Below are 23478 nucleotides of genomic sequence, written 5' to 3' on the forward strand. Positions count from 1 at the left end.
AAATAAAACAAAAAAAAAACTATATTAGGAAAGCAGGAAGTGAACAAATGTATCCGTTACTGATTGTAAAAGTACTCATTTTTACATTTTACACTTACTATGATACCCATTATGTCATTGGATGGTCATATCACCTCGTACTTTGGTACGTGACAAAAAAAATACAAATTTTAAAAAATTAAAATTAAAATTAAAATTAAAATTAAAATTAAAATTAAAATTAAAATTAAAATTAAAATTAAAATTAAAATTAAAATTAAAATTAAAATTAAAATTAAAAAAAATGATAAAAAATTAATAAATAAAACACTTAAACTATATTAGGAAAGCAGGAAGTGAACAAATGTAATAATTACTGATTGTAAAAGTACAAATTTTTACATTTCACAGTTACTATGGTACCCATTATGTCATTGTATGGTCATACCACCTCGTACTTCGGTACGTGACTTAAAATTAAAATTAAAATTAAAATTAAAATTAAAATTAAAATTAAAATTAAAATTAAAATTAAAATTAAAATTAAAATTAAAGGTTGCTCAAGCTTAGCTTATATTAAATTAAATAATTAAAATTATAAAATGGAAAAAAAAGAAAAAAATTAATAAAAAAAAACACAAAATGTTTAAACTATATTAGGAAAGCAGGAAGTGAACAAATGTAACAGTTAGTGATTGTAAAAGTACCAGATGGAGGGGTAGGATTTAATAAGCTTTGCTTCTTCATACTCCTTTTGGACATGTGGAACTGGGAACTGATTATGGGATGCACTCAATTGGAATCTGATGCGTGTTCAAATGAAATTAAACCATTACCATATATTAGCAACAGGAGCATACAAACATTAGCAACACTAGCATAGCTTGGCACTGCAGTGCTAACATTACAGTTACATTTTCACAACTCGGGCTTTATTTCATTTAAGATGTGATTGGCATATGGTAACGTCCATTTAATCTTTTATTTTCCAGTCTAAATTCCAAGAGAAGATCACAAAAATGGCCAAAACAGACAAGGACACGTTGCTGTATGCTGCTGATTGCATCGGTTACATCTACATTTATGACGTGGAGAAGTTATCCGTTGGCCCAAAGCCGCTGGAAGGTTAGTGTCTCAGGAATAAATGTGCAATATCTGTGCAAACTCACATTTTGGATCCTATTCTTGCAGCCGGAACCTTCTGGCGTGCCCACACCGGCAGAATTACAGGGTGAGATACATTTCTTTTATCATCTCGAAGCAGACCCCAGTGAATATATACAGTGAAGAAAATAAGTATTTGAACACCCTGCTATTTTGCTATTTCTCCCACTTAGAAATCATGGAGGGGTCTGAAATTTTCATCGTAGGTGCATGTCCACTGTGAGAGAGATAAACTAAAAAGAAAAATCCAGAAATCACAATGCATGATTTTTTAACAATTTATTTGTGTGATACAGCTGCTAATAAGTATTTGAACACCTGAGAAAATGAATGTTAATATTTGGTACAGTAGCCTTTGTTTGCTATTACAGAGGTCAAACGTTTCCTGTAGTTTTTCACCAGGTTTGCACACACTGCAGGAGGGATCTTGGCCCACTCCTCCACACAGATCTTCTCTAGATCAGTCAGGTTTCTGGGCTGTCGCTGAGAAACACGGAGTTTGAGCTCCCTCCAAAGATTTTCGATTGGGTTCAGGTCTGGAGACTGGCTGGGCCATGCTAGAACCTTGATATGCTTCTTACGGAGCCACTCCTTGGTTTTCCTGGCTGTGTGCTTCGGGTCGTTGTCGTGTTGGAAGACCCAGCCACGACCCATCTTCAATGCTCTGACAGAGGGAAGGAGGTTGTTCCCCAAAATCTCACAATACACGGCCCCAGTCATCCTCTCTTTAATGCAGTGCACTCGTCCTGTCCCATGTGCAGAAAAACACCCCCAAAGCATGATGCTACCACCCCCATGCTTCACAGTAGGGATGGTGTTCTTCGGATTGTACTCTTCATTCTTCTTCCTCCAAACACGCTTATTGGAATTATGACCAAAAAGTTCTATTTTGGTCTCATCTGACCATAAAACTTTCTCCCATGACTCCTCTGTATCATCCAAATGGTCATATGCAAACTTAAGACGGGCCTTGACATGTGCTGGTTTAAGCAGGGGAACCTTTCGTGCCATGCATGATTTCACATCATGACGTCTTAGTGTATTACCTACAGTAACCTTGGAAACGGTGGTCCCAGCTCTTTTCAGGTCATTGACCAAGTCCTGTCGTGTAGTTCTGGGCTGATTCCTCACCTTTCTTAGAATCATTGAGACCCCACGAGGTGATATCTTGCATGGGGCTCCACTCCGATTGAGATTGACCGTCATGTTTAGCTTCTTCCATTTTCTAATGATAGCTCCAACAGTGGACCTTTTTTCACCAAGCTGCTTGGTAATTGCTCCGTAGCCCTTTCCAGCCTTGTGGAGGTGTACAATTTTGTCTCTGGTGTCTTTGGACAGCTCTTTGGTCTTCGCCATGTTACAAGTTAAAGTCTTACTGATTGTATGGGGTGGACAGGTGTCTTTATGCAGCTAACGACCTCAAACAGGTGCATCTGATTCAGGATGATACATGGAGTGCAGGTGGACTTCTAATGGGCAGACTAACAGGTCTTTCAGGGTCAGAATTCTAGATGATACACAGGTGTTCAAATACTTATTTGCAGCTGTATCACACAAATAAATTGTTAAAAAATCATGCATTGTGATTTCTGGATTTTTCTTTTTAGTTTATCTCTCTCACAGTGGACATGCACCTACGATGAAAATTTCAGACCCCTCCATGATTTCTAAGTGGGAGAAATAGCAAAATAGCAGGGTGTTCAAATACTTATTTTCTTCACTGTAAATCAGCACGGAAATATGACATTCAAAAAGAAAAATCTGCTTTTCCTTCATTGTGCTGCAGCCTGGAGATTGTCGACAATGATCAAGTGGTCCTCACCTCCTCGGTTGACCACACAGTGCGTCTCTGGGGGGCACAGGGACAATTCATAGGTGGGTGTTCCTCCAGAAGACTCTTTCACATAATAACTGTAATAGTAGTTTTTTTTATGCAGAATATTACTGCACACAGGGACACGGTATCACACATCCCATAAATAGTGTGTGATGATGTCATTGCTATCTTAATACGCTATACGATGGTCGCTGTCAACACGTACTGGTGCTGACAAAGTCTTTTAATGTAATGGTTTCATTTCATTTGAACATGCATCAGATTCCAATTGAGTGCATCCCATAATCAGTTCCCAGTTCCACATGTCCAAAAAGAGTAGGAAGAAGCAAAGCTTATTAAATCCTACCCCTCCATCTGGTACTTTTACAATCACTAACTGTTACGGTTGTTCACTTCCTGCTTTCCTAATATAATTGAAGTTATTTTTTAATTTTAATTTTAATTTTAATTTTAATTTTAATTTTAATTTTAATTTTAATTTTAATTTTAATTTTAATTTTAATTTTAAATACGAGGTGATATGACCATATAATGACATAATGGGTACCATAGTAACTGTGAAATGTAAAAATTAGTACTTTTACAATCAGTAACTATTACATTTGTTCACTTCCTGCTTTCCTAATATAGTTTAAGTTTTTTAATTATTAATTTTTTATCATTTTTTTTATTTTAATTAATTTAACATAAGCTGGCGCAACCTTTAATTAATTTTAATTTTAATTTTAATTTTAATTTTAATTTTAATTTTAATTTTAATTTTAATTTTAATTTTAATTTTAATTTTAATTTTAATTTTAATTTTAATTTTAATTTTAATTTTAATTTTGAAAGATTTCAGAATGTGTGCATGATGCCGTGTCGCTGTGTGACAATATCCCTATACTCGGTTCTGTATGAAAGGCAAAGGTGTGTAAATGGACTGTTACAGCTCTTGCGCGTCTTTATTCCTGGACCAGGGCTCTAACAGCACCTCAGAAACTGTAAAAGTTTGGATATTGTCTGTGTGTAAGGTCAGAGATTAGATCACGGAAACAACAAGAATCAGTCTTAAAGCGCCAGAGCTCAGCGAGAGGATTCACACACGACTTGATGAACCCACCAGAGGGCCCTGCAGTGATAATGCCGACATGTCCGAAACACGAAAGCTACGCCGCACACCGCCTGCCTACACAATTCTCCTTGAATGTCAAGTAAACAACTCCTACACTGCGGTTAGGGTTCGGACTCCCTGAAACGGCGTGGCTCATTTGGAATGACACTCCAACCTTTCCACAATGCTTACAATGCTGACTACAAAAACAGTCAAAGCTGCAGTTAGTAGCCTCCATTTTGTTGTCTCTAGGCACCTTTGGCCAATCAGATGTCTGGAACGTCCACATCACGTCTTCCTGGAAGCATCCCGCTGTTCCTTACGAGGTCTTGACTCATCCTCTCAGCATGCCAGACTGGGAACTTGTCAATGGAGCAACATCTGATTCCGTCAATTATGTTGCACAAGGAATCAAACTCAGGGGGAATTAATGGGAATTAATGGGAATTAATAGGAATTAACTGATATTGTTAATTTTTTAAATCAAAAATACATACAATATATTCCAAACTCGCTTCCTCAGCTGAACCCCACAAACGTAATAAACCACAAACGTAATACAAATCTGCAGCTTTTAATGTAATAATCCCACAAATGTAATAAATTTCCCACAAATATGTAAAAATGTAATAACTATTACATTTGCAGGAAATTATTACATTTTGTTTGTGGGTGTACATGTGCGTTTTAGTTACAGTATATTATTGTATGTGTGATTTTGTGTGTATATGGGGAAGAAATAATCAAACAAAATAATAAAATATAATAATAGTAATAATAATTGTATTAAAACAATTATTAATTAATTATCACAATTATGTTATTTTTTAAATTTAAAATAAATTATAATTTAATAAATAAAGATTCCATTAATGTATTCAAATGATACTCTTTGAATAATATTTTTTCCACAAAAAAGAAAAAAAATCTTATTAAAATCCTCAAAATGACATCTAGTAATAATGTAATAATGTAATGTAAATGTAATAAATTTCCCACAAACGTAATAAAATTTGCCTACTGCAAACGTAATACTGAATTTCCTGCAAATGTAATAACTATTATATTTACAGGAAATTATTCCATATGTGGGAAAGTGAAAAACTGTAAATGTAATAACTTCCCCCAAATGTAATATGGGACAAAATAATGATCTTTGTGGTTATTGTTGTTGTTTGTTCTTTCTTCTTTTAATGGGGGAGAAGGTGTAGATGTCATTTGGAGGATTTTAAGGAGATAATTATTTTTTTTCTTTTTTTGTGGAAAAAATATTATATATAAATATATATATTATATATAAATAAATATATTATATTATAATTTGAATACATTAAAGTATTCTTTAATTATTAAATTATAATTTATTTTAAATTAAAAAAGATAATTGTGATAATTGTAATTGTTTTAATAAAATTATTATTACTATTATTATTATTTTTATATTTTATTATTTCTTTTGATTATTTCTTCCCCATATACACACAAAATCACACATACAATAATATACTGTAACTAAAACGCACATGTACGCCCACAAACAAAATGTAATAATTTCCTGCAAATGTAATAGTTATTACATTGTAATATTAAATGTTAAAATTAAAATGTAAAATTACGTTTGCGGGTGTAACACCCCACATGGAAAGTCCAGAAATATTCCATCCCCAAATTGATTTGAAATATTTTCATGCATGCTGGCAATGTGTTCGCACACAACGACACACTCACACACACACACAACTCTGCAAACAAAAATAAACTGTGGCAGAAATATTGGAATAACGTGATGTTGCATCATGGGAAATGCATGGCAAATTGCATTTTGCACAGTCCACTGTGTACAATGTCAGTGAGGCGTTTCATCATCATTAAAATGCAGCGCTTTATCATCCTTTTGCACACGTTCACCTTGACAGGAGCGTGCAGCCATATATATATATTATATATACACGGTATATAGATATGATTATTACATTTGGAGCTGTATGGTACATTTGACTTGTATTTTTCAGACCATGGTGGTTACCCATGGACTGGACTGATGTGGGTGTTGGTCTCAGAGGCTGCAAACTATAAAGTGATGCTTTCATTTCAGTCAACACACTCAATGGGGGACGTCTGAAACCTGTACATATATCTCACAATATACTATCTCATATCATATCTCATATCACATCCCAAATATCTCAAAACAGCCCAAAAATAAACGGAACCGGATTTGTACTGACAGGTGTCACTCTCCTTCCTGAAACGTAAACAATGTATGTTTTTATTTATTTTTACCCCCCAAAAAGTTACACATATGCATATGCACACGTGGTAATAAAAATAATACTGTATAACTATTATGTTTGGATAATTTTATTCCGGTGCTAAATATATAAAATATATTTAACTGCACTTTTTAAAACTGCATTTTCATCTTTTTAAGCTTAAAACTGCTGACTGAAGAGTAAAAAAACCCCAAAAATATATTTAACTGCACTTTTTAAAACTGCATTTTCATCTTTTTAAGCTTAAAACTGCTAACTGAAGAGTAAAAAAAATGTAAATATATTTTAAGCTTAAACCTGCTAACCGAAGAGTTAAAAAAAACTAAAATATATTTAACTGCACTTTTTAAAACTGCATTTTCATCTTTTTAAGCTTAAAACTGCTAACCGGAGAGTAAAAAAAAAACTAAAATATGTTTAACTGCACTTTTTAAAACTGCATTTTCATCTCCTTAAGCTTAAAACTGCTAACTGAAGAGTAAAAAAACCCCAAAAATATATTTAACTGCACTTTTTAAAACTGCATTTTCATCTTTTTAAGCTTAAAACTGCTAACTGAAGAGTTAAAAAAACTAAAATATATTTAACTGCACTTTTTAAAACTGCATTTTCATCTCTTTAAGCTTAAAACTGCTAACTGAAAAGTTAAAAAACCTAAAATATATTTAACTGCACTTTTTAAAACATCATTTTCATCTTTTTAAGCTTAAAACTGCTAACTGAAGAGTAAAAAAAATTAAATATATTTTAAGCTTAAAACTGCAAACCGAAGAGTAAAAAAAAAACTAAAATATATTTAACTGCACTTTTTAAAACTGCATTTTCATCTTTTTAAGCTTAAAACTGCTAACTGCAGAGTAAAAAAAAACCTAAAATATATTTAACTGCACTGTTAAAAACTGCATTTTCTTCTTTTTAAGCTTAAGACTGCTAACCGAAGAGTAAAAAAAACCTAAAATATATTTAAGTGCATTTTTCAAAACTGCTTTTTCATCTTTTTAAGCTTAAAACTGCTAACTGAAGAGTTAAAAAAACAAATATATTTAACTGCATTTTTCAAAACTGCATTTTCATCTTTTTAAGCTTAAAACTGCTAACTGAAGAGTAAAAAAATGAAATATGTTTAACTGCAGTTTTAAAAAAGCTTAAAACTGCTAACTGAAGAGTAAAAAAAAACTAAAATATAATTAGCTGCACTTTTAAAAACTGCTAACTGAAGAGTTAATAAACTAAAATATATTTAACTGCACTTTTTAAAACTGCATTTTCATCTTTTTAAGCTTAAAACTGCAAACTGAAGAGTAAAAAAAGTACAATATTTTTAACCGCACTTTTTAAAACTGCATTTTCATCTTTTTAAGCTTAAAACTGCTAACAGAAGAGTAAAAAAAACTGAAGAGAAAAAAATAAATAAATATATATTTAACTGCACTTTTTAAAACTGCATTTTCATCTTTTTAAGCTTAAAACTGCGAACTGAAGAGTTAAAAAAAAACTAAATATATTTAACTGCACTTTTTAAAACTGCATTTTCATCTTTTTACCTTGAAACTGCTAACTGATGAGTAAAAAAAACCAAAAATATATTTAACTGCACTTTTAAAAACTGCATTTTCATCTTTTTAAACTTAAAACTGCTTTTGTTTAATATCTGCTAACATTAATATCATTTTAAAAAATATATAGGAATAAACTGTAATATATGTATTTATAGAAATCGGTGTGGATTTCTACAAACTCAAATTTCCAATTATACCAGATTATTATTAATTATAAATTTGATAATAAAATCATCAAAAATACATGATAGAATAGCGGTGAAGTTCCCTTGTCTGCCAGGCGATCCTCTCCTGGACAGCAGAGGGCGCCCCTGAGCTGCAGACGTCAAGTGACGAGGCCTCCCACAACAAGGAGAAGAGAACAGAGAGGAGGAATCCCACTCCTCCTCGTTTTCCCGTGGAAGTGTTGGGAGAGCAAAAACAGCCTCCGATGTTCTTTTCCGCCACATAGCCCGAACGCGGCGAGGTGTGCGGGGCGCCGGCATTGGCGACAACTGGACTGTTCGACAATGCTTCGGAACCGCCGACACGTCGGACACGGAGCGGCGGTGACGGTTCTGCTCTTCTTTGGTAAGTGGCCACCTTACTTTTCCTACTATCTATGTGTTTGTTTGTTTTCCAGTGTGTGTTATGTGGTTAAGAAGACGTGACAATTCCATTTGGTGCCCTTGTTTTCTCCAGAGTTCCACAACTAAGCTGTCATTGTCGCTTCCAGCTTCCTGAGAAGTTGCAGGAGACAAAAATAAGCGTACCCAGTAGCCGTAAAACTCACACATTTATCTCCAACCAGACAAAAATGTCAGCTTCTCAAAACCTGCTGCTAAAATATCATATATGAATCACTTACACTTCTTTAAAGCTACTGAAACATGCATATCGAACATTAATGTGCAACATTATTTTCATGTTAGATTTCCAAACGATAACTCGCATGCAAGATACTCAAGCAGCTGTAGAACTATATTTTTTCATTATTATTATTATTATTTTTATGTAATGTATATAATATTATTTTATTATTTTTTAATTTTTTTTTCCTGTTGCCACTTTTCCTCAAGCCAAAAGCTTAAAAAACTGTCAGGTTCTCAAAAGCAGCTGTAGAACTATCTTTTATTTTTAGTTTTAGTTTTAGTTTTAGTTTTAGTTTTAGTTTTAGTTTTAGTTTTAGTTTTAGTTTTAGTTTTAGTTTTAGTTTTATTTTTTTTGTTTTTATTTTTTTAATTTGTTTTTTATATTATTTATTTATTTATTTATTATTTATTTCCTCAAGCCAAAAGCTTAAAAAACTGTCAGGTTCTCAAAAGCAGCTGTAGAACTATCTTTTATTTTATTTTATTTTATTTTATTTTATTTTATTTTATTTTATTTTATTTTATTTTATTTTATTTTATTTTATTTTTGTTTTTATTTTATATACAATATTATTATTTTTATTATTTTTTAATATTTTTTTCCTGTTGACACTTTTTATTATTATTATTATTATAATAATTATTATATATAATAATAATTATTATTATATTACCTAAGTGAAATTATTATTATATGATGATATATAGATATATATATAGTATAATAATAATAATAATAATAATAATAATAATAATAATAATAATAATAATAATAATAATAATAATAATAATAATAATAATAATAAAGTGGCAACAGGAAAAATATATTATTATTATTATTTATTTATTTTTTTCCTGTTGCCACTTCAGTCACTTTACCCAGAAACAAGGACATCAAACAGATTGATTGATTGACATTTCAGATTTGAGAACACACTCAAGGCAAATATTACATATGCAGCCCCCCCCCCTCCCCAAACCCCCCCAACACACACACACTTCACAATAGGTAATATACTGTTTTTAATGTTGTCATTTTAACTAACTTTACTTAACATTGCGGGGGGCCTTGGGGGGGTTAATGCATTTTGGACCCAATCCTATGGCGTCATGTGACTCCTCCAACTAATACTGTACAACTATGCAAATTTTACAGTAGCATCCTGATTGTTTTAGCGACTGTCCTTACATGCCATGATCATGTGCGTGGGGGGGAGTATAGTGCGGTGGGTTTGTGGGTGGGTGGGGGGGGTGTGTGTGCTGTGCCGTGCTGCACACTCTTGCGTGGCTGCAGCTGTGGAGGGAGTTGCAGCAGCAAACCATGTGGAATAGATAGCAGCTGAATGGAGAAAAAGAGGAGTCACACTGCCCTGCAAGCACTGGAAATGGAATCATGTTAAGAAATGACAAAAGTAAAAAAAAAATAATAAAAAAACATAGAGGCTTTTTTTTGTCCTGCAAAAATGTGACTCTTTTAACACTAAGATTATTTGGAAATCCAAAATATAGTTGGAATATATATAATCCATGCGGCAAAGGTGGCTACTAGAGCAGGGGTCTCAAACTCAATTTACTTGGGGGCCACTGGGCCGCATCAGGTTTTCCAAAAAAAAAAAAAGCATTTATTAAAAACAATTTTTTTTTTTTAAAACTTCGCTTTGGTTCCAATTTTCTACAATAAAAGCTCTGATAAAACATTCCACTGTTCTCAAATATCTTACTTTTTACTTTTCTACACAAAATAAGATGAAAAATAAATAAACAAATCAAGAATAAAGAAAATCAATCAATAATAAATAAATATAATAATAATAATAAAAACTTAAGAAAGCACATATAGTTGGTGGGTAGACAAATGATTTTTTTCAGATTAAAATGAACAAAGCATTATTAGAGCCCTGTAGACATGACAAAACACGACTATAGTCACATTTATACTCTTTTTATTTACAACATATTGCGCAACTGCAGGGTCTTGAGACACATGCTAACTCGCAAACTAGAGAGCTAGCCACCTAAACGGTAGCCTTCAAGTTATTTCCTTTCAACTTAAATAGCCAAAAACTTACCACTTCCACACGGATAGGGAGGAACTATTAACAGTTATTTAACCTTTAACATGAACATGAAAAGTTGTCCAGTGTTTATGTAGCATAAACACTTTTTTCATTTATAAGTCGCTCTGGAGTATAAGTCGCAGGAACAGCCAACCTATTCCCATTCTGTCCAGTACGCGTAAATGAATACATCTGATCAGTCTCTTGAGTATTTCAAATCGGAAAATAATTGAGAAGCACTGCCTCAGATAGACGGCTAAAATCACCACACAGCAACTTAACAGTCAAAAGGTAAGCTTGGAAATGTACAAGACAAGTACTAATACAAGTTATAAAACAAAAAAACACATTTAAAAAAATCTTCCGACAATGCATTGTTCCGAGCAGAGCCATTCATTGGCTAATCTATTGCTCACCTAACAAGAACAACAAGAGAATGAATGAATGCCTCAGATAGAGGGCTAAAATCACCACACAGCAACTTAACAGTCAAAAGGTAGCTAGGAAATTACCAATTTACCAAATTAAGTACCAATACAAGTTATAAAACAAAAAAAACATATTTTTAAAAATCTTCCCACAATGCATTATTCCGAGCAGAGTCATTCATTGGCTAATCTATTGCTATCTATAGCAGCTATCTATATATTTTTGTCGAGCTACTCAGCCATGTTCTCCCCGTGCATGCGTGGGTTTTCTCCGGGTACTCCGGTTTCCTCCCACATTCCAAAAACATGCTAGGTTAATTGGCCACTCCAAATGAATGAATGAATGAATGCCTCAGATAGAGGGCTAAAATCACCACACAGCAACTTAACAGTCAAAAGGTAGCTAGGAAATTACCAAATTACCAATTAAGTACCAATACTAGTTATAAAACAAAAAAAACATATTTTTAAAAATTTCGAGCAGAGCCATTCATTGGCTAATCTATTGGTATCTATAACCGCTATCTATATATTTTTGTCGAGCTACTCAGCCATGTTCTCCCCGTACCCGGGACTGGAGTTGAACTGTATTATTATTAAATATTGCCTTTCATGCTTTTTGATTGGCTCACCTAATCTAATTCTTGCAGAACAAGGGGAAGCTCTTAACGAATGCAAAGACGGAAACCATTTCCTAATTAATGTCTGTGAGTTTTTTGAGCGCAATATAGTGTTTGCTGGCATGGTGCTTGGTCTGCATGCTTTAGAAACGGCCTTTTATCTTAATGAACACACTCTGGTTCCTCGTTCCTGTATATGGAGACAAGGGAGTCACACCGCCGGTTCTGGCGTGGAGGCAAACATGTGTTGAATATTCATGATATCAGCAGGAAGCGGTTAGGAATGTGTCCACTTAGGTGACACTTGCAGACATTCTGTGTTTTCTATGCGTTCACCGCCATGTTGGAGGTCTCCTTTCTCTGTTGTGGGCTCGGAGAAAGGGTGGCTGCTCAGAACTGAGTCGGATGCTAACATCTGGACCACGCTCCCAACAGCCTGTCGTCTTGGCAGAAGAATTCATTTGACATGAAAGTCCCACTTTCATTTTTAAAGCTAAAACTCTGCAGCTCTCATTAGCCACGTTTACATGAGGAGTTTTTCTCTTTCCGAAAAACCTTTCCGAAAGCAGGGGTCTCAAACTTGCGGCCCGCGGGCCAAATGCAGGCCTCGAGACGCTAATTTGAGGCCCCCACCTTAATACCAAAGTTTAATGTTGAAATAACAGCTTAAAGCTGTGTGCACACCGGACACAATTAACATGATTTTGCCCCGCCCATACTGTTATCCTACCCTGTTACCCCGCCCTATTTTGCTTTGGATTAGCATTGAAGCTAAAGGCTTATGACGCTGGGTACAAATAAATGCAGGAATAAAAAAGAAAATCCACGTCAAGATAAAGCATCTCATCAAACATGTTGTTAAAGTTACGACGCTGCTCCCAGATGGAACTGAGTACGATGCTAACTTGCTAATTGGGTCAAATTATTAATTTATCCATTAATGTTCATGTTAAAGGTTAAATAACTGTTAATACTGTACATTTGAATCTGAAAAAAATAATTTCTCTACCAACTGTATGTGGTTTCTTACGTTTTTCTTATTTGCTGTTTTATTATTATTTTACTTATTTATTACTGATTAATTGATTTATTGACTTTATTCTTAATTTATTTATTTATTTATTTTTATCTTATTTTGTGTATAGAAAAATAAAAATGAAGAAATTTGAGAACAGTGGAATGTTTTATCAGATATTTTGGTGTGGAAAACCGGAACCAAAGTACTGAAAAAGTGTAGGGTATAGCAGAAGCAAAAGCATTGATTTATTGATTATTTTTTCCAGTTTTTAATAAATACGTTTTTTTTTTTTTTTTTTAAACCTGATGCGGCCCAGCTTCACCCAGAACCTAGCTCCGGTGGCCCCCAGGTAAATTGAGTTTGAGACCCCTGGTATACATGGAAAGGAATATTCCATTCGCGTGTCTACATGCGCCACTATAATCAACCAGAATAGTTAATAGGGCATGCCCAGTAAAACGTAAACACCAACATCACATGTTACCGACTTCCTCGAGTTATTCTTCCGCTTGTTGGAATAACTCCGTATTGCCAGTTTTGAAATTTTGTTTGAATCAAAAACAAACTTTCCGCAGCAATCCAGTGCCGATTGCTAGCCTCCATTTTTTTAACCTTCCTCTTGTGTTAGCTTTCTGGTATCATCTCTTATGTTAACGGGTCGGTTTTGACCCGTGTATTAAATCAGCTATAAAAGAGCTAGCGACCTAAACAGTAGCCTTCAAGTTATTTCCTTTAAACTTAAATAGCCAAAAATTTACCACTTCCACACGGATAGGGAGGATAACTATTAACAGTTATTTAACCTTTAACATGAACATTAATTAAACATAATCATTTTTTCTGTGTACATGATACCATACAGCATCCATATCAAACTTTAATATTAAACTTTCATATCAAGGCGGGGGCCTAAACTAGCGTCCTGCGGGCCACATTTGTCTCGTGGGCCGAGTGTTTGAGACCCCTGACCTACACCTTGCACACTTTTTATTCAAAGCGCTTCGTTTCAATTTTCCACCATTACATCCTTGATTGAGTTCAAAGTTAAATGATTCCCAATCGTGTTATATTTTAATTGCATTCGACATCTGATGCCGGTAATTATAACTTGAGTAGAGTGTGAAAGAATTTTTTTTTTTTTTTTTAAAGCCGGTAAAATCAGCCGCTTGGCCTTGCAGCTCAATAGCAATAGCAATCAAGAGTGGAAGCAAACAAGTTGAGCTCGTGGGTCAAGGACGTGATTGGATGGAGTTGCTGCCATCTGCTTCCCTTTTCCTGTGCGTCCTCTCAAACATATGGATAGAAAATGGAATACTTGGGGATTATGCAATCTTGGTGCCCACTTGGAATATGGAATGAACAATTTTTTTTAGGTATTACGTTCAATGGGGTTGCTCTCTTTGAGTTTTTTGAATTCCTCGATTTATAAGTGTTAGCACAAGTCTTAGCAGGGCTCGACAATAACGATGTGCCGATGGCCCGGGGCAATTAAAACAAAATTCGGGCTAGTAAATCCAATCAGTGATATTCCCGTCTGGGAAGTGCACTTTGGCATGCCATACTGCCAAGAGTTTTTTTAAAAGGGGTTCTTGTTGGGTGTTGGTAAAACACGGACTGCGTAATTAATAATAAAAACGCTAACTGCTACCATGCTAACAACCTACGAGAATGTTGCTTCAATATACATGTCCTAAAATGCTGGAATTCAATGATATACCTCTGCCATGACCTCTGCGACCCCACCCTTAAATAAAAAAAATAAAAAAAATGCATGTCCCTCTGATGGATTCATTCCTGATCCTATCCATCCTGGTCACTCCCAATGAGAAGCTCAGCATCCTCATATCTGCTACCTCTAGTTCCACTTCCTGTCTTTTCCTCAACATGTAATGTCCCTCTGATGGATTCATTCCCGATCCTATCCATCCTGGTCACTCCCAATGAGAAGCTCAGCATCCTCATATCTGCTACCTCTAGTCCCGCTTCCTGTCTTTTCCTCAACATGTAATGTCCCTCTGATGGATTCATTCCTGATCCTATCCATCCTGGTCACTCCCAATGAGAAGCTCAGCATCCTCATATCTGCTACCTCCAGTCCCGCTTCCTGTCTTTTCCTCAACATGTAATGTTCCTCTGATGGATTCATTCCTGATCCTATCCATCCTGGTCACTCCCAATGAGAAGCTCAGCATCCTCATATCTGCTACCTCCAGTCCCGCTTCCTGTCTTTTCCTCAACATGTAATGTTCCTCTGATGGATTCATTCCTGATCCTATCCATCCTGGTCACTCCCAATGAGAAGCTCAGCATCCTCATATCTGCTACCTCTAGTCCCGCTTCCTGTCTTTTCCTCAACATGTAATGTTCCTCTGATGGATTCATTCCTGATTCTATCCATCCTGGTCACTCCCAATGAGAAGCTCAGCATCCTCATATCTGCTACCTCTAGTCCCGCTTCCTGTCTTTTCCTCAACATGTAATGTTCCTCTGATGGATTCATTCCTGATTCTATCCATCCTGGTCACTCCCAATGAGAAGCTCAGCATCCTCATATCTGCTACCTCTCGTCCCGCTTCCTGTCTTTTCCTCAACATGTAAAGTCCCTCTGATGGATTAATTCCCGATCCTATCCATCCTGGTCACTCCCAACAAGAATCTCATCATTTTCATATCTGCTACCTCCAATTTTTTAAAAATTTAAAAAAGGAATTCAATGGTATGCAAAATGGTGAAATGTGTGCAATTTAATGTGAGGATCTGGACCTAACAAGACCTGACACATTTTAATTTAATTTAACATTCTCGTAGGTTGTTAGCATGGTAGCAGTTAGCATTGTTAGATTTTTGATTTGTCGCCATACTACCAAGATTAGTTTAAAAGGCAAAGCCTAAGAGCCAAAAAGTCGGTCTCAAACGGCAGGCAAGCGGTTCGAGATTTAAAATTTCCACATTAATTTTTTTTTTTGTTTTTGCTTTTAACTTTTGGCTGCGCTTTTGCATTTTTTTTTTATGCCTCAAGCATGCTTGGAAGTCAACTCTGAATAATAAATGAGGCTCGCTTTCAATGTGAATGATTGGAATAATATCTGACCAAATGACTGCACGCTGGGTTATAAAAGCCAGCAGCTCCAGGAGAAATATGTGTATTCTTATTAGACACTTTTATTACTATTACTGTGGCCGACTCGGCTGCATAATGAACGTCTGCAGGCTCGTTCCTGGAAAAGAGCTGTTTTTATGTCTTAATCAAGGCACTGGAGTTCCCCTCTAATGGACGCCGCAGCACTTCTACTTTCTCAGCACCGGGATCTAATAGAGGTCAAAATTCTGTTGCGTACTTGTTGGCATGGAGTCTTGATTTAATAACCTAGCATTCGCTGGCATTTTTGGTGCATTGATTTCCCGGGAATCAACCCTACGAGGATGATCAGGATTGATGACAGCGTAATTGGAAATAATCTCATCATGGCAGTGATGGATGAACGGAGTCTAGGCTTGTTTATTTAAAAAAACACTCAGTTTGGTGGAATAATTTGATTAGCTCTGTTCTTACAAGGTATATAAAACTGTGGTGAGACCAGCCATGTTGTTTGGTCTAGAGACAGTGGAAGCGAAACTAGAGCTAGCAAATATGAGGATGCTGAGGTTCTCATTGGGAGTGACCAGGATGGATAGGATCAGGAATGAATCCATCAGATAGACATTACATGTTGAGGAAAAGACAGGAAGCGGAACAACTAGAGGTAGCAGATATGAGGATGCTGAGGTTCTCATTGGGAGTGACCAGGATGGATAGGATCAGGAATGAATCCATCAGAGGGACATTACATGTTGAGGAAAAGACAGGAAGCGGAACTAGAGGTAGCAGATATAAGGATGCTGAGGTTCTCATTAGGAGTGACCAGGATGGATAGGATCAGGAATTAATCCATCAGATAGACATTACATGTTAAGGAAAAGATGGGAAGCAGAACCGGAGGTAGCAAATATGAGGATGCTGAGGTTCTCATTGGGAGTGACCAGGACGGATAGGATCAGGAATGAATCCATCAGAGGGACATTACATGTTGAGGAAAAGACAGGAAGCGAAACTAGAGCTAGCAGATCTGAGGATGCTGAGGTTCTCATTGGGAGTGACAGGGATGGATCGGATCAGGAATGAATCCATCAGATAGACATTCCATGTTGAGGAAAAAACAGGAAGCAGAACTAGAGGTAGCAGATATGAGGATGCTGAGGTTCTCATTGGGAGTGACCAGGATGGATAGGATCAGGAATGAATCCATCAGATAGACATTACATGTTGAGGAAAAGACAGGAAGCAGAACTAGAGGTAGCAGATATGAGGATGCTGAGGTTCTCATTGGGAGTGACCAGGATGGATAGGATCAGGAATGAATCCATCAAGATAGACATTACATGATGAGGAAAAGACAGGAAGCGGAACTGGAGGTAGCAAATATGATGCTGAGGTTCTCATTGGGAGTGACCAGGACGGATAGGATCAGGAATGAATCCATCAGAGGGACATTACATGTTGAGGAAAAGACAGGAAGCGGAACTAGAGGTAGCAGATATAAGGATGCTGAGGTTCTCATTGGGAGTGACCAGGATGGATAGGATCAGGAATGAATCCATCAGATAGACATTACATGTTGAGGAAAAGACAGGAAGCGCAACAACTAGAGGTAGCAGATATGAGGATGCTGAGGTTCTCATTGGGAGTGACCAGGATGGATAGGATCAGGAATTAATCCATCAGAGGGACATTACATGTTGAGGAAAAGACAGGAAGCTGAACTACAGGTAGCAGATATGAGTATGCTGAGGTTCTCATTGGGAGTGACCAGGATGGATAGGATCAGGAATGAATCCATCAGATAGACATTACATGTTGAGGAAAAGACAGGAAGCAGAACTAGAGGTAGCAGATATGAGGATGCCGATGTTCTCATTGGGAGTGACCAAGATGGATAGGATCAGGAATGAATCCACAAACAAAAACTCTCCACTTGTCTTTTTTAGCGACCTAAAAAGCATTTGGTGTGTTGACAAAGCCAAAACTTGACAAAAACTTTGTTGACATGATTTAACTTGTCACTGATTTTCCCTGCAGGTCACATCGTCTTAGCTGCTGGCAGCTCGGAAAAAGCCTCACAGGTAAGAAAACTGCTTTTTTGGGAACAAAGTTGATGGTCCACTCGCTTGTTTGTCGAATGGAGACGTACTCGTTTTCCACGTTAATTACCTGCTCAGAGCTACGCTTCAGCCCAGTGCCCCAAATTACTTCATTACGAGTCTCGGCATCAAACGTGTCATGTGCTTTGCGGCTCTCCCTCTTGCGCTGTTCTTTTTTTTTCCCCCCTCACATCTGAGTAACTTTTTGTGTTTTTCCGCTTTGGCATTGGCTGCTCGCTATAATAAATAATGAACGCGTTGAGTTGCTCTTCTGCTTCTGCTTGCTGTGAGACATGTTGACAGCGAGCCTCCTGGCAGGGCTTGCTTAGCATGGCAGGGATGGCAATTTACCGCCTGGTTTCTCTCTGATCTCGGCCAAAGAGATTTGACTTTGTCTCGATGAAGTATGAACTAGCGGACACACCATGTGGCGGGCATCGAGCCCACCACCATGATTTGATGGGTAAACACCTCCGCCATCGGGTGGAGATATATTTGGAGCTTTGGTGCTTTGCTTTTCACTTGTCATGGTTCCACAATTGATTCGAATTTCGGGGTTCAACTCAGGCTCATAATATTGCATTGCATTTGAAGGCGTGCCCATAAAATTGTAACGGATAAGAACCCTACCAATGGTGTAATGCATCCACAGGCGAATAATAAACCTCGTAGAATATAGAAGAACTGTCCTTAAATCCAAAGAAGGACTACTACAAAGCTTATTAAATCCTACCCCTCCTCTGGTACTTTTACAATCACTAACTGTTACATTTGTTCACTTCCTGCTTTCCTAATTTATTTTATTTTATTTTATTTTATTTTATTTTATTTTATTTTATTTTATTTTATTTTATTTTATTTTATTTTATTTTATTTTATTTTATTTTATTTTATTTTATTTATTTTTATTTATTTTAAGTAGGAAGTGGGAGGTGATATGAGCATCCAATGACATAATGGGTACCATAGTAAGTACGTAATAAAAATCTGCAGCTTTGAATGTAATAATCTGGCAAATGTAATAAATTTCCCACAAACGTAATAAAATTTGCCGACTGCAAACGTAATACTGAATTTCCTGCAAATGTAATAACTAACTATTACATTTGCAGGAAATTATTCCATATGTGGGAAAGTGAAAAACTGTAAATGTAATAACTTCCCCCAAATGTAATATGAGACAAAACTAGAAAATTCCCGCGGAAATTTTGATGGACTGGCCACCTGTGCTGTGAACCTCGGGCCCGCCGTAGCACCTAGCAAGAAAGCCTCAAGTACGGAAAAGGTTGATGCAGTCCCATAGTGTCCCCACATCATGCCAAGTGTGTATTTGCCTTTAAACTTGAGTAAATTAGCTAACATGATAACGGCTACCGTGCTAACACGTAGCAAAACAGCCTCAGGTCCTGAAAAGTTTGGGGCAGTCCTACAGTGTCCCCACATCATGCCATGTGTGTATTTTCCTTTAGACATGAGTAAACTAGGTAAAATGCTAACATGCTAACAGTCATCATGCTAGCACCTAGCAAGAGGGCCTCAACTTTAGAAAGTGCCAAGGTTGTCCTATAACCTCCCTGCATCATGCCATGGGTGTATTTGCCTTTACACATGAGTAAATTAGCTTAAATGCTAACATGCTAACAGTCATCATGCTAGCACCTAGCAAGAGGGCCTCAAGTTTAGAAACTGGCAAGGTTGTCCTATAACCTCCCTACATCATGCCATGTGTGTATTTGCCTTTAAATGTGAGTAAATTAGCTTAAATGCTAACATGCTAACAGTCGTCATGCTAGCACCTAGCAAGAGAGCCTCAAGTTTGGAAAGTGCCAAGGTTGTCCTATAACCTCCCTACATCATGCCATGTGTGTATTTGCCTTTAGACATGAGTAAATTAGCTTAAATGCTAACATGCTAACGGCTAACATGCTAGCACCTAGCAAGACAGCCTCAAGTTTAGAAACTGCCAAGGTTGTCCTATAACCTCCCCACATCATGTCATGTGTGTATTTGCCTTTAAACGTGAGTAAATTAGCTTAAATGCTAACATGCTAACAATCATCATGCTAGCACCTAGCAAGAGAGCCTCAAGTTTAGTAAGTGCCAAGGTTGTCCTATAACCTCCCTACATCATGCCATGTGTGTATTTGCCTTTAGACATGAGTAAATTAGCTTAAATGCTAACATGCTAACGGCTAACATGCTAGCACCTAGCAAGACAGCCTCAAGTTTAGAAACTGCCAAGAATGTCCTATATCGTCCCTGCATCATGCATGTGTGTATTTGCCTTTAAACATGAGCAAATTAGCTTAAATGCTAACATGCTAACAGTCATCATGCTAGATCCTAGCAAGAGAGTCCCACGTTTAGAAAGGGTCAAGGTTGTCCTATAACCTCCCTACATCATGCCATGTGTGTATTTGCATTTAGACATGAGTAAATTAGCTTAAATGCTAACATGCTAACGGCTAACATGCTAGCACTTAGCAAGACAGCCTCAAGTTTAGAAACTGCCAAGTATGTCCTATAACGTCCCTGCATCATGCATGTGTGTATTTGCCTTTAAACATGAGCAAATTAGCTTAAATGCTAACATGCTAACAGTCATCATGCTAGCACCTAACAAGAGAGTCCCAAGTTTAGAAAGTGCCAAGGTTGTCCTATAACCTCCCTACACCATGCCATGTGTGTATTATCCTTTAGACATGAGTAAATTAGCTTAAATGCTAACATGCTAACGGCTACCATGCTAGCACCTAGCAAGAGGGCTTCAAGTTCAGAAACTGCCGAGGTTGTCCTATAACCTTCCTGCATCATGCCATGTGTGTATTTGCCTTTAGACATGAGTAAATTAGCTTAAACGCTAACATGCTAACAGTCATTATACTAGCACCTAGCAAGAAAGCCTCTAGTTTAGAAAGTGCCAAGGTTGTCCTATAACCTCCCAACATCATGCCATGTGTGTATTTGCCTTTAGACATGAGTAAATTAGCTTAAATGCTAACATGCTAACAGTCATCATGCTAGCACCTAGCAAGAGAGCCTCAAGTTTAGAAAGTGCCAAGGTTGTCCTATAACCTCCCCACATCATGTCATGTGTGTATTTGCCTTTAGACATGAGTAAATTAGCTTAATTGTTAACATGCTAACATGCTAGCAATTAGCATTTAGCCACACAGAGAGTTCAGAAGTTTATCTAAAAAATTAGCCATCAATCACGTTTCTGCGCGGCCGTATGGCTGAGCTACAAGGCTGTGAAATGTCTGTAAATTCTCAGTTTTTCTCTGCCATGTGCTGTTCTAAAAATAGAAAGGGTATACCTAATCTAGTGGCCCATTTTTTAACGTTTCGGTTAATAGCGTCGCCATGGTTACACAAAATGTTCCAAAAACTAAATACCGCTGTAGTCCCGAGCGCCACGATTCCGGCGGTGTAACATGTGTGGGGGTCCTTCTTGCGGTTTTGGCCGCATTACGCGCGCAAAAAAGGGAAGATTAAGATATACGGAATAATAATAACTAAACAGCAATAACAATATGGGCTGGCTCAGTAGCCAGCCCATAGACTGCTACTTGCAGTAGCCAGTCCATAATAATGATCTTTGTGGTTGTTGTTGTTTGTTCTTTCTTCTTTTAATGGGGGAGAAGGTGTAGATGTCATTTGGAGGATTTTAACAAGATAATTCATTTTTTTTGTGGAAAAAATATTGTTCAAAGAGTATCATTTGAATACATTATTCATTCATTCATTTTCTACCGCTTTTCCTCACGAGGGTCGCGGGGGGTGATGGAGCCTATCCCAGCTGTCTTCGGGCGAGAGGCGGGGTACACCCCGGACTGGTCGCCAGCCAATCACAGGGCACATATATAGACAAACAACCATTCACACTCACATTCATACCTATGGACAATTTGGAGTCACCAATTAACCTAGCATGTTTTTGGAATGTGGGAGGAAACCGGAGTACCTGGAGAAAACCCACGCATGCACGGGGAGAACATGAAAACTCCACACAGAGATGGCCGAGGGTGGGAATTGAACCCTGGTCTCCTAGCTGTGAGGTCTGCGCGCTAACCACTAGACCGCCTTGAATACATTATTTTTATTTTTATTTTTATTTTTATTTTTATTTTTATTTTTATTTTTATTTTTATTTTTATTTTTATTTTTATTTTTATTTTTATTTTTATTTTTATTTTTATTTTTATTTTTATTTTTATTTTTATAAATAAATAACTTCAATTATATTAGGAAAGCAGGAAGTGAACAAATGTAACAGTTACTGAAATCTGGTAAAAGTACCAGATGGAGGGGTAGGATTTAATAAGCTTTGCTTCTTCCTACTCCTTTTGGACATGTGGAACTGGGAACTGGGATGCACTCAATTGTAATCTGACGCATGTTCAAATCCCAAAATAAAACCCTGACCATTTATTAAAAGAAAGTAACAACACTCTGCTTTTGTCTCGACCAGTTTGTGAGTCACTAAAAGAGTTTGTGTGGTGTGAAGACGAAGGAGACGAAGGACGGTTCTGGTGGCCAGCAGATACACGTTTTTCATCAGACCGCTCTTCTTTCATAATGATGGATTGCTTTTCCATGGAGCAATAAATGTACACAATCAAGAAGCAGGCGGCGATGTCGTTCGTCTCGACCTTTTCAGTACATCTATTCTTAGACTCGACTGACCGCAAAAGACAGAAAATAAATGACCTAAATAAAGTTTTGACCCTGACATGTGGCAGCAAGAGGGGTGTTGCTAAGTTACCGGGTGATGTAGCATTTTGTGTATGTGTGTATGTGAGATGCACACTACTTTAATGTGAATTAATGAGGATTCCCGTAACACTCGCTGCATGCTAATTGCTGATAGAAGGGACCACACGTTTCATTTCATTTGTACTACTTTGTTACACCTGCATATTTCTCACCCCATCTACAAAAAAACTGTTTGACCCGCCTCTTTGTTTTATTTATTTATTTTTTTTACATTTCCTGAACTGGAGGCCAACACAAACAAATTATGGAGGAATGCACATTTTTAGGTCATGGTCGTGCTCCAGTTTAGTCTTGGCTGCAGCTGACAAACAGGACCGTGAATAATTACGTGACATAATTAACGTCGGGGTTATTAACGTCGTAGCTTTGTCAATTTGTTTCGGCTTTAATCTTCTCACGTGTTTTTTTAGTTATTGTTTGTTTGGAGGTTATTGCGCTGAAGGTTGAACAACACAGACTTGACTACAATAACCAAGCTTGAGTGGGTTAACACAGGTTAGAATACAATAAAAACTATTGTGCTCATTTTTCGGCCCTTTGTATTGAGTTGTGGACTCCTATAGAGCAGCTACACACAATAACCAAGCTTGAGTGGGTTAACACAGGTTAGAATACAATAAAAACTATTGTGCTCATTTTTCGGCC

General features: G+C 36.7%; 2 protein-coding genes across 2 annotated transcripts in view; both read left to right on the forward strand.

Moving 5' to 3' along the window:
• wdr95 (WD40 repeat domain 95) overlaps positions 1-4679 on the forward strand; it is a 32912-nt gene extending 28233 nt beyond the window's left edge. Inside the window, exons 26-29 of the mRNA XM_078792666.1 lie at positions 972-1104; positions 1171-1210; positions 2930-3018; positions 4326-4679. Of these exons, the coding sequence (XP_078648792.1) occupies positions 972-1104; positions 1171-1210; positions 2930-3018; positions 4326-4504 (441 nt within the window). The 3' untranslated portion in view covers positions 4505-4679. The remainder of the gene's footprint in view (positions 1-971; positions 1105-1170; positions 1211-2929; positions 3019-4325) is intronic.
• Positions 4680-8245: 3566 nt separating this feature from the next.
• Positions 8246-23478, forward strand: part of b3glcta (beta 3-glucosyltransferase a) — a 69026-nt gene continuing 53793 nt past the window's right edge. Inside the window, exons 1-2 of the mRNA XM_058079025.2 lie at positions 8246-8475; positions 17996-18039. Coding sequence (XP_057935008.2) covers positions 8415-8475; positions 17996-18039 — 105 coding nt within the window. The 5' untranslated portion in view covers positions 8246-8414. The remainder of the gene's footprint in view (positions 8476-17995; positions 18040-23478) is intronic.

The sequence above is a fragment of the Doryrhamphus excisus genome, linkage group LG8 (genome assembly GCF_037039965.1).
Source record: "Doryrhamphus excisus strain RoL-2023G ecotype Guam linkage group LG8, RoL_Dexc_Guam_v1.1, whole genome shotgun sequence".
Classification (NCBI taxonomy): Eukaryota; Metazoa; Chordata; class Actinopteri; order Syngnathiformes; family Syngnathidae; genus Doryrhamphus; species Doryrhamphus excisus.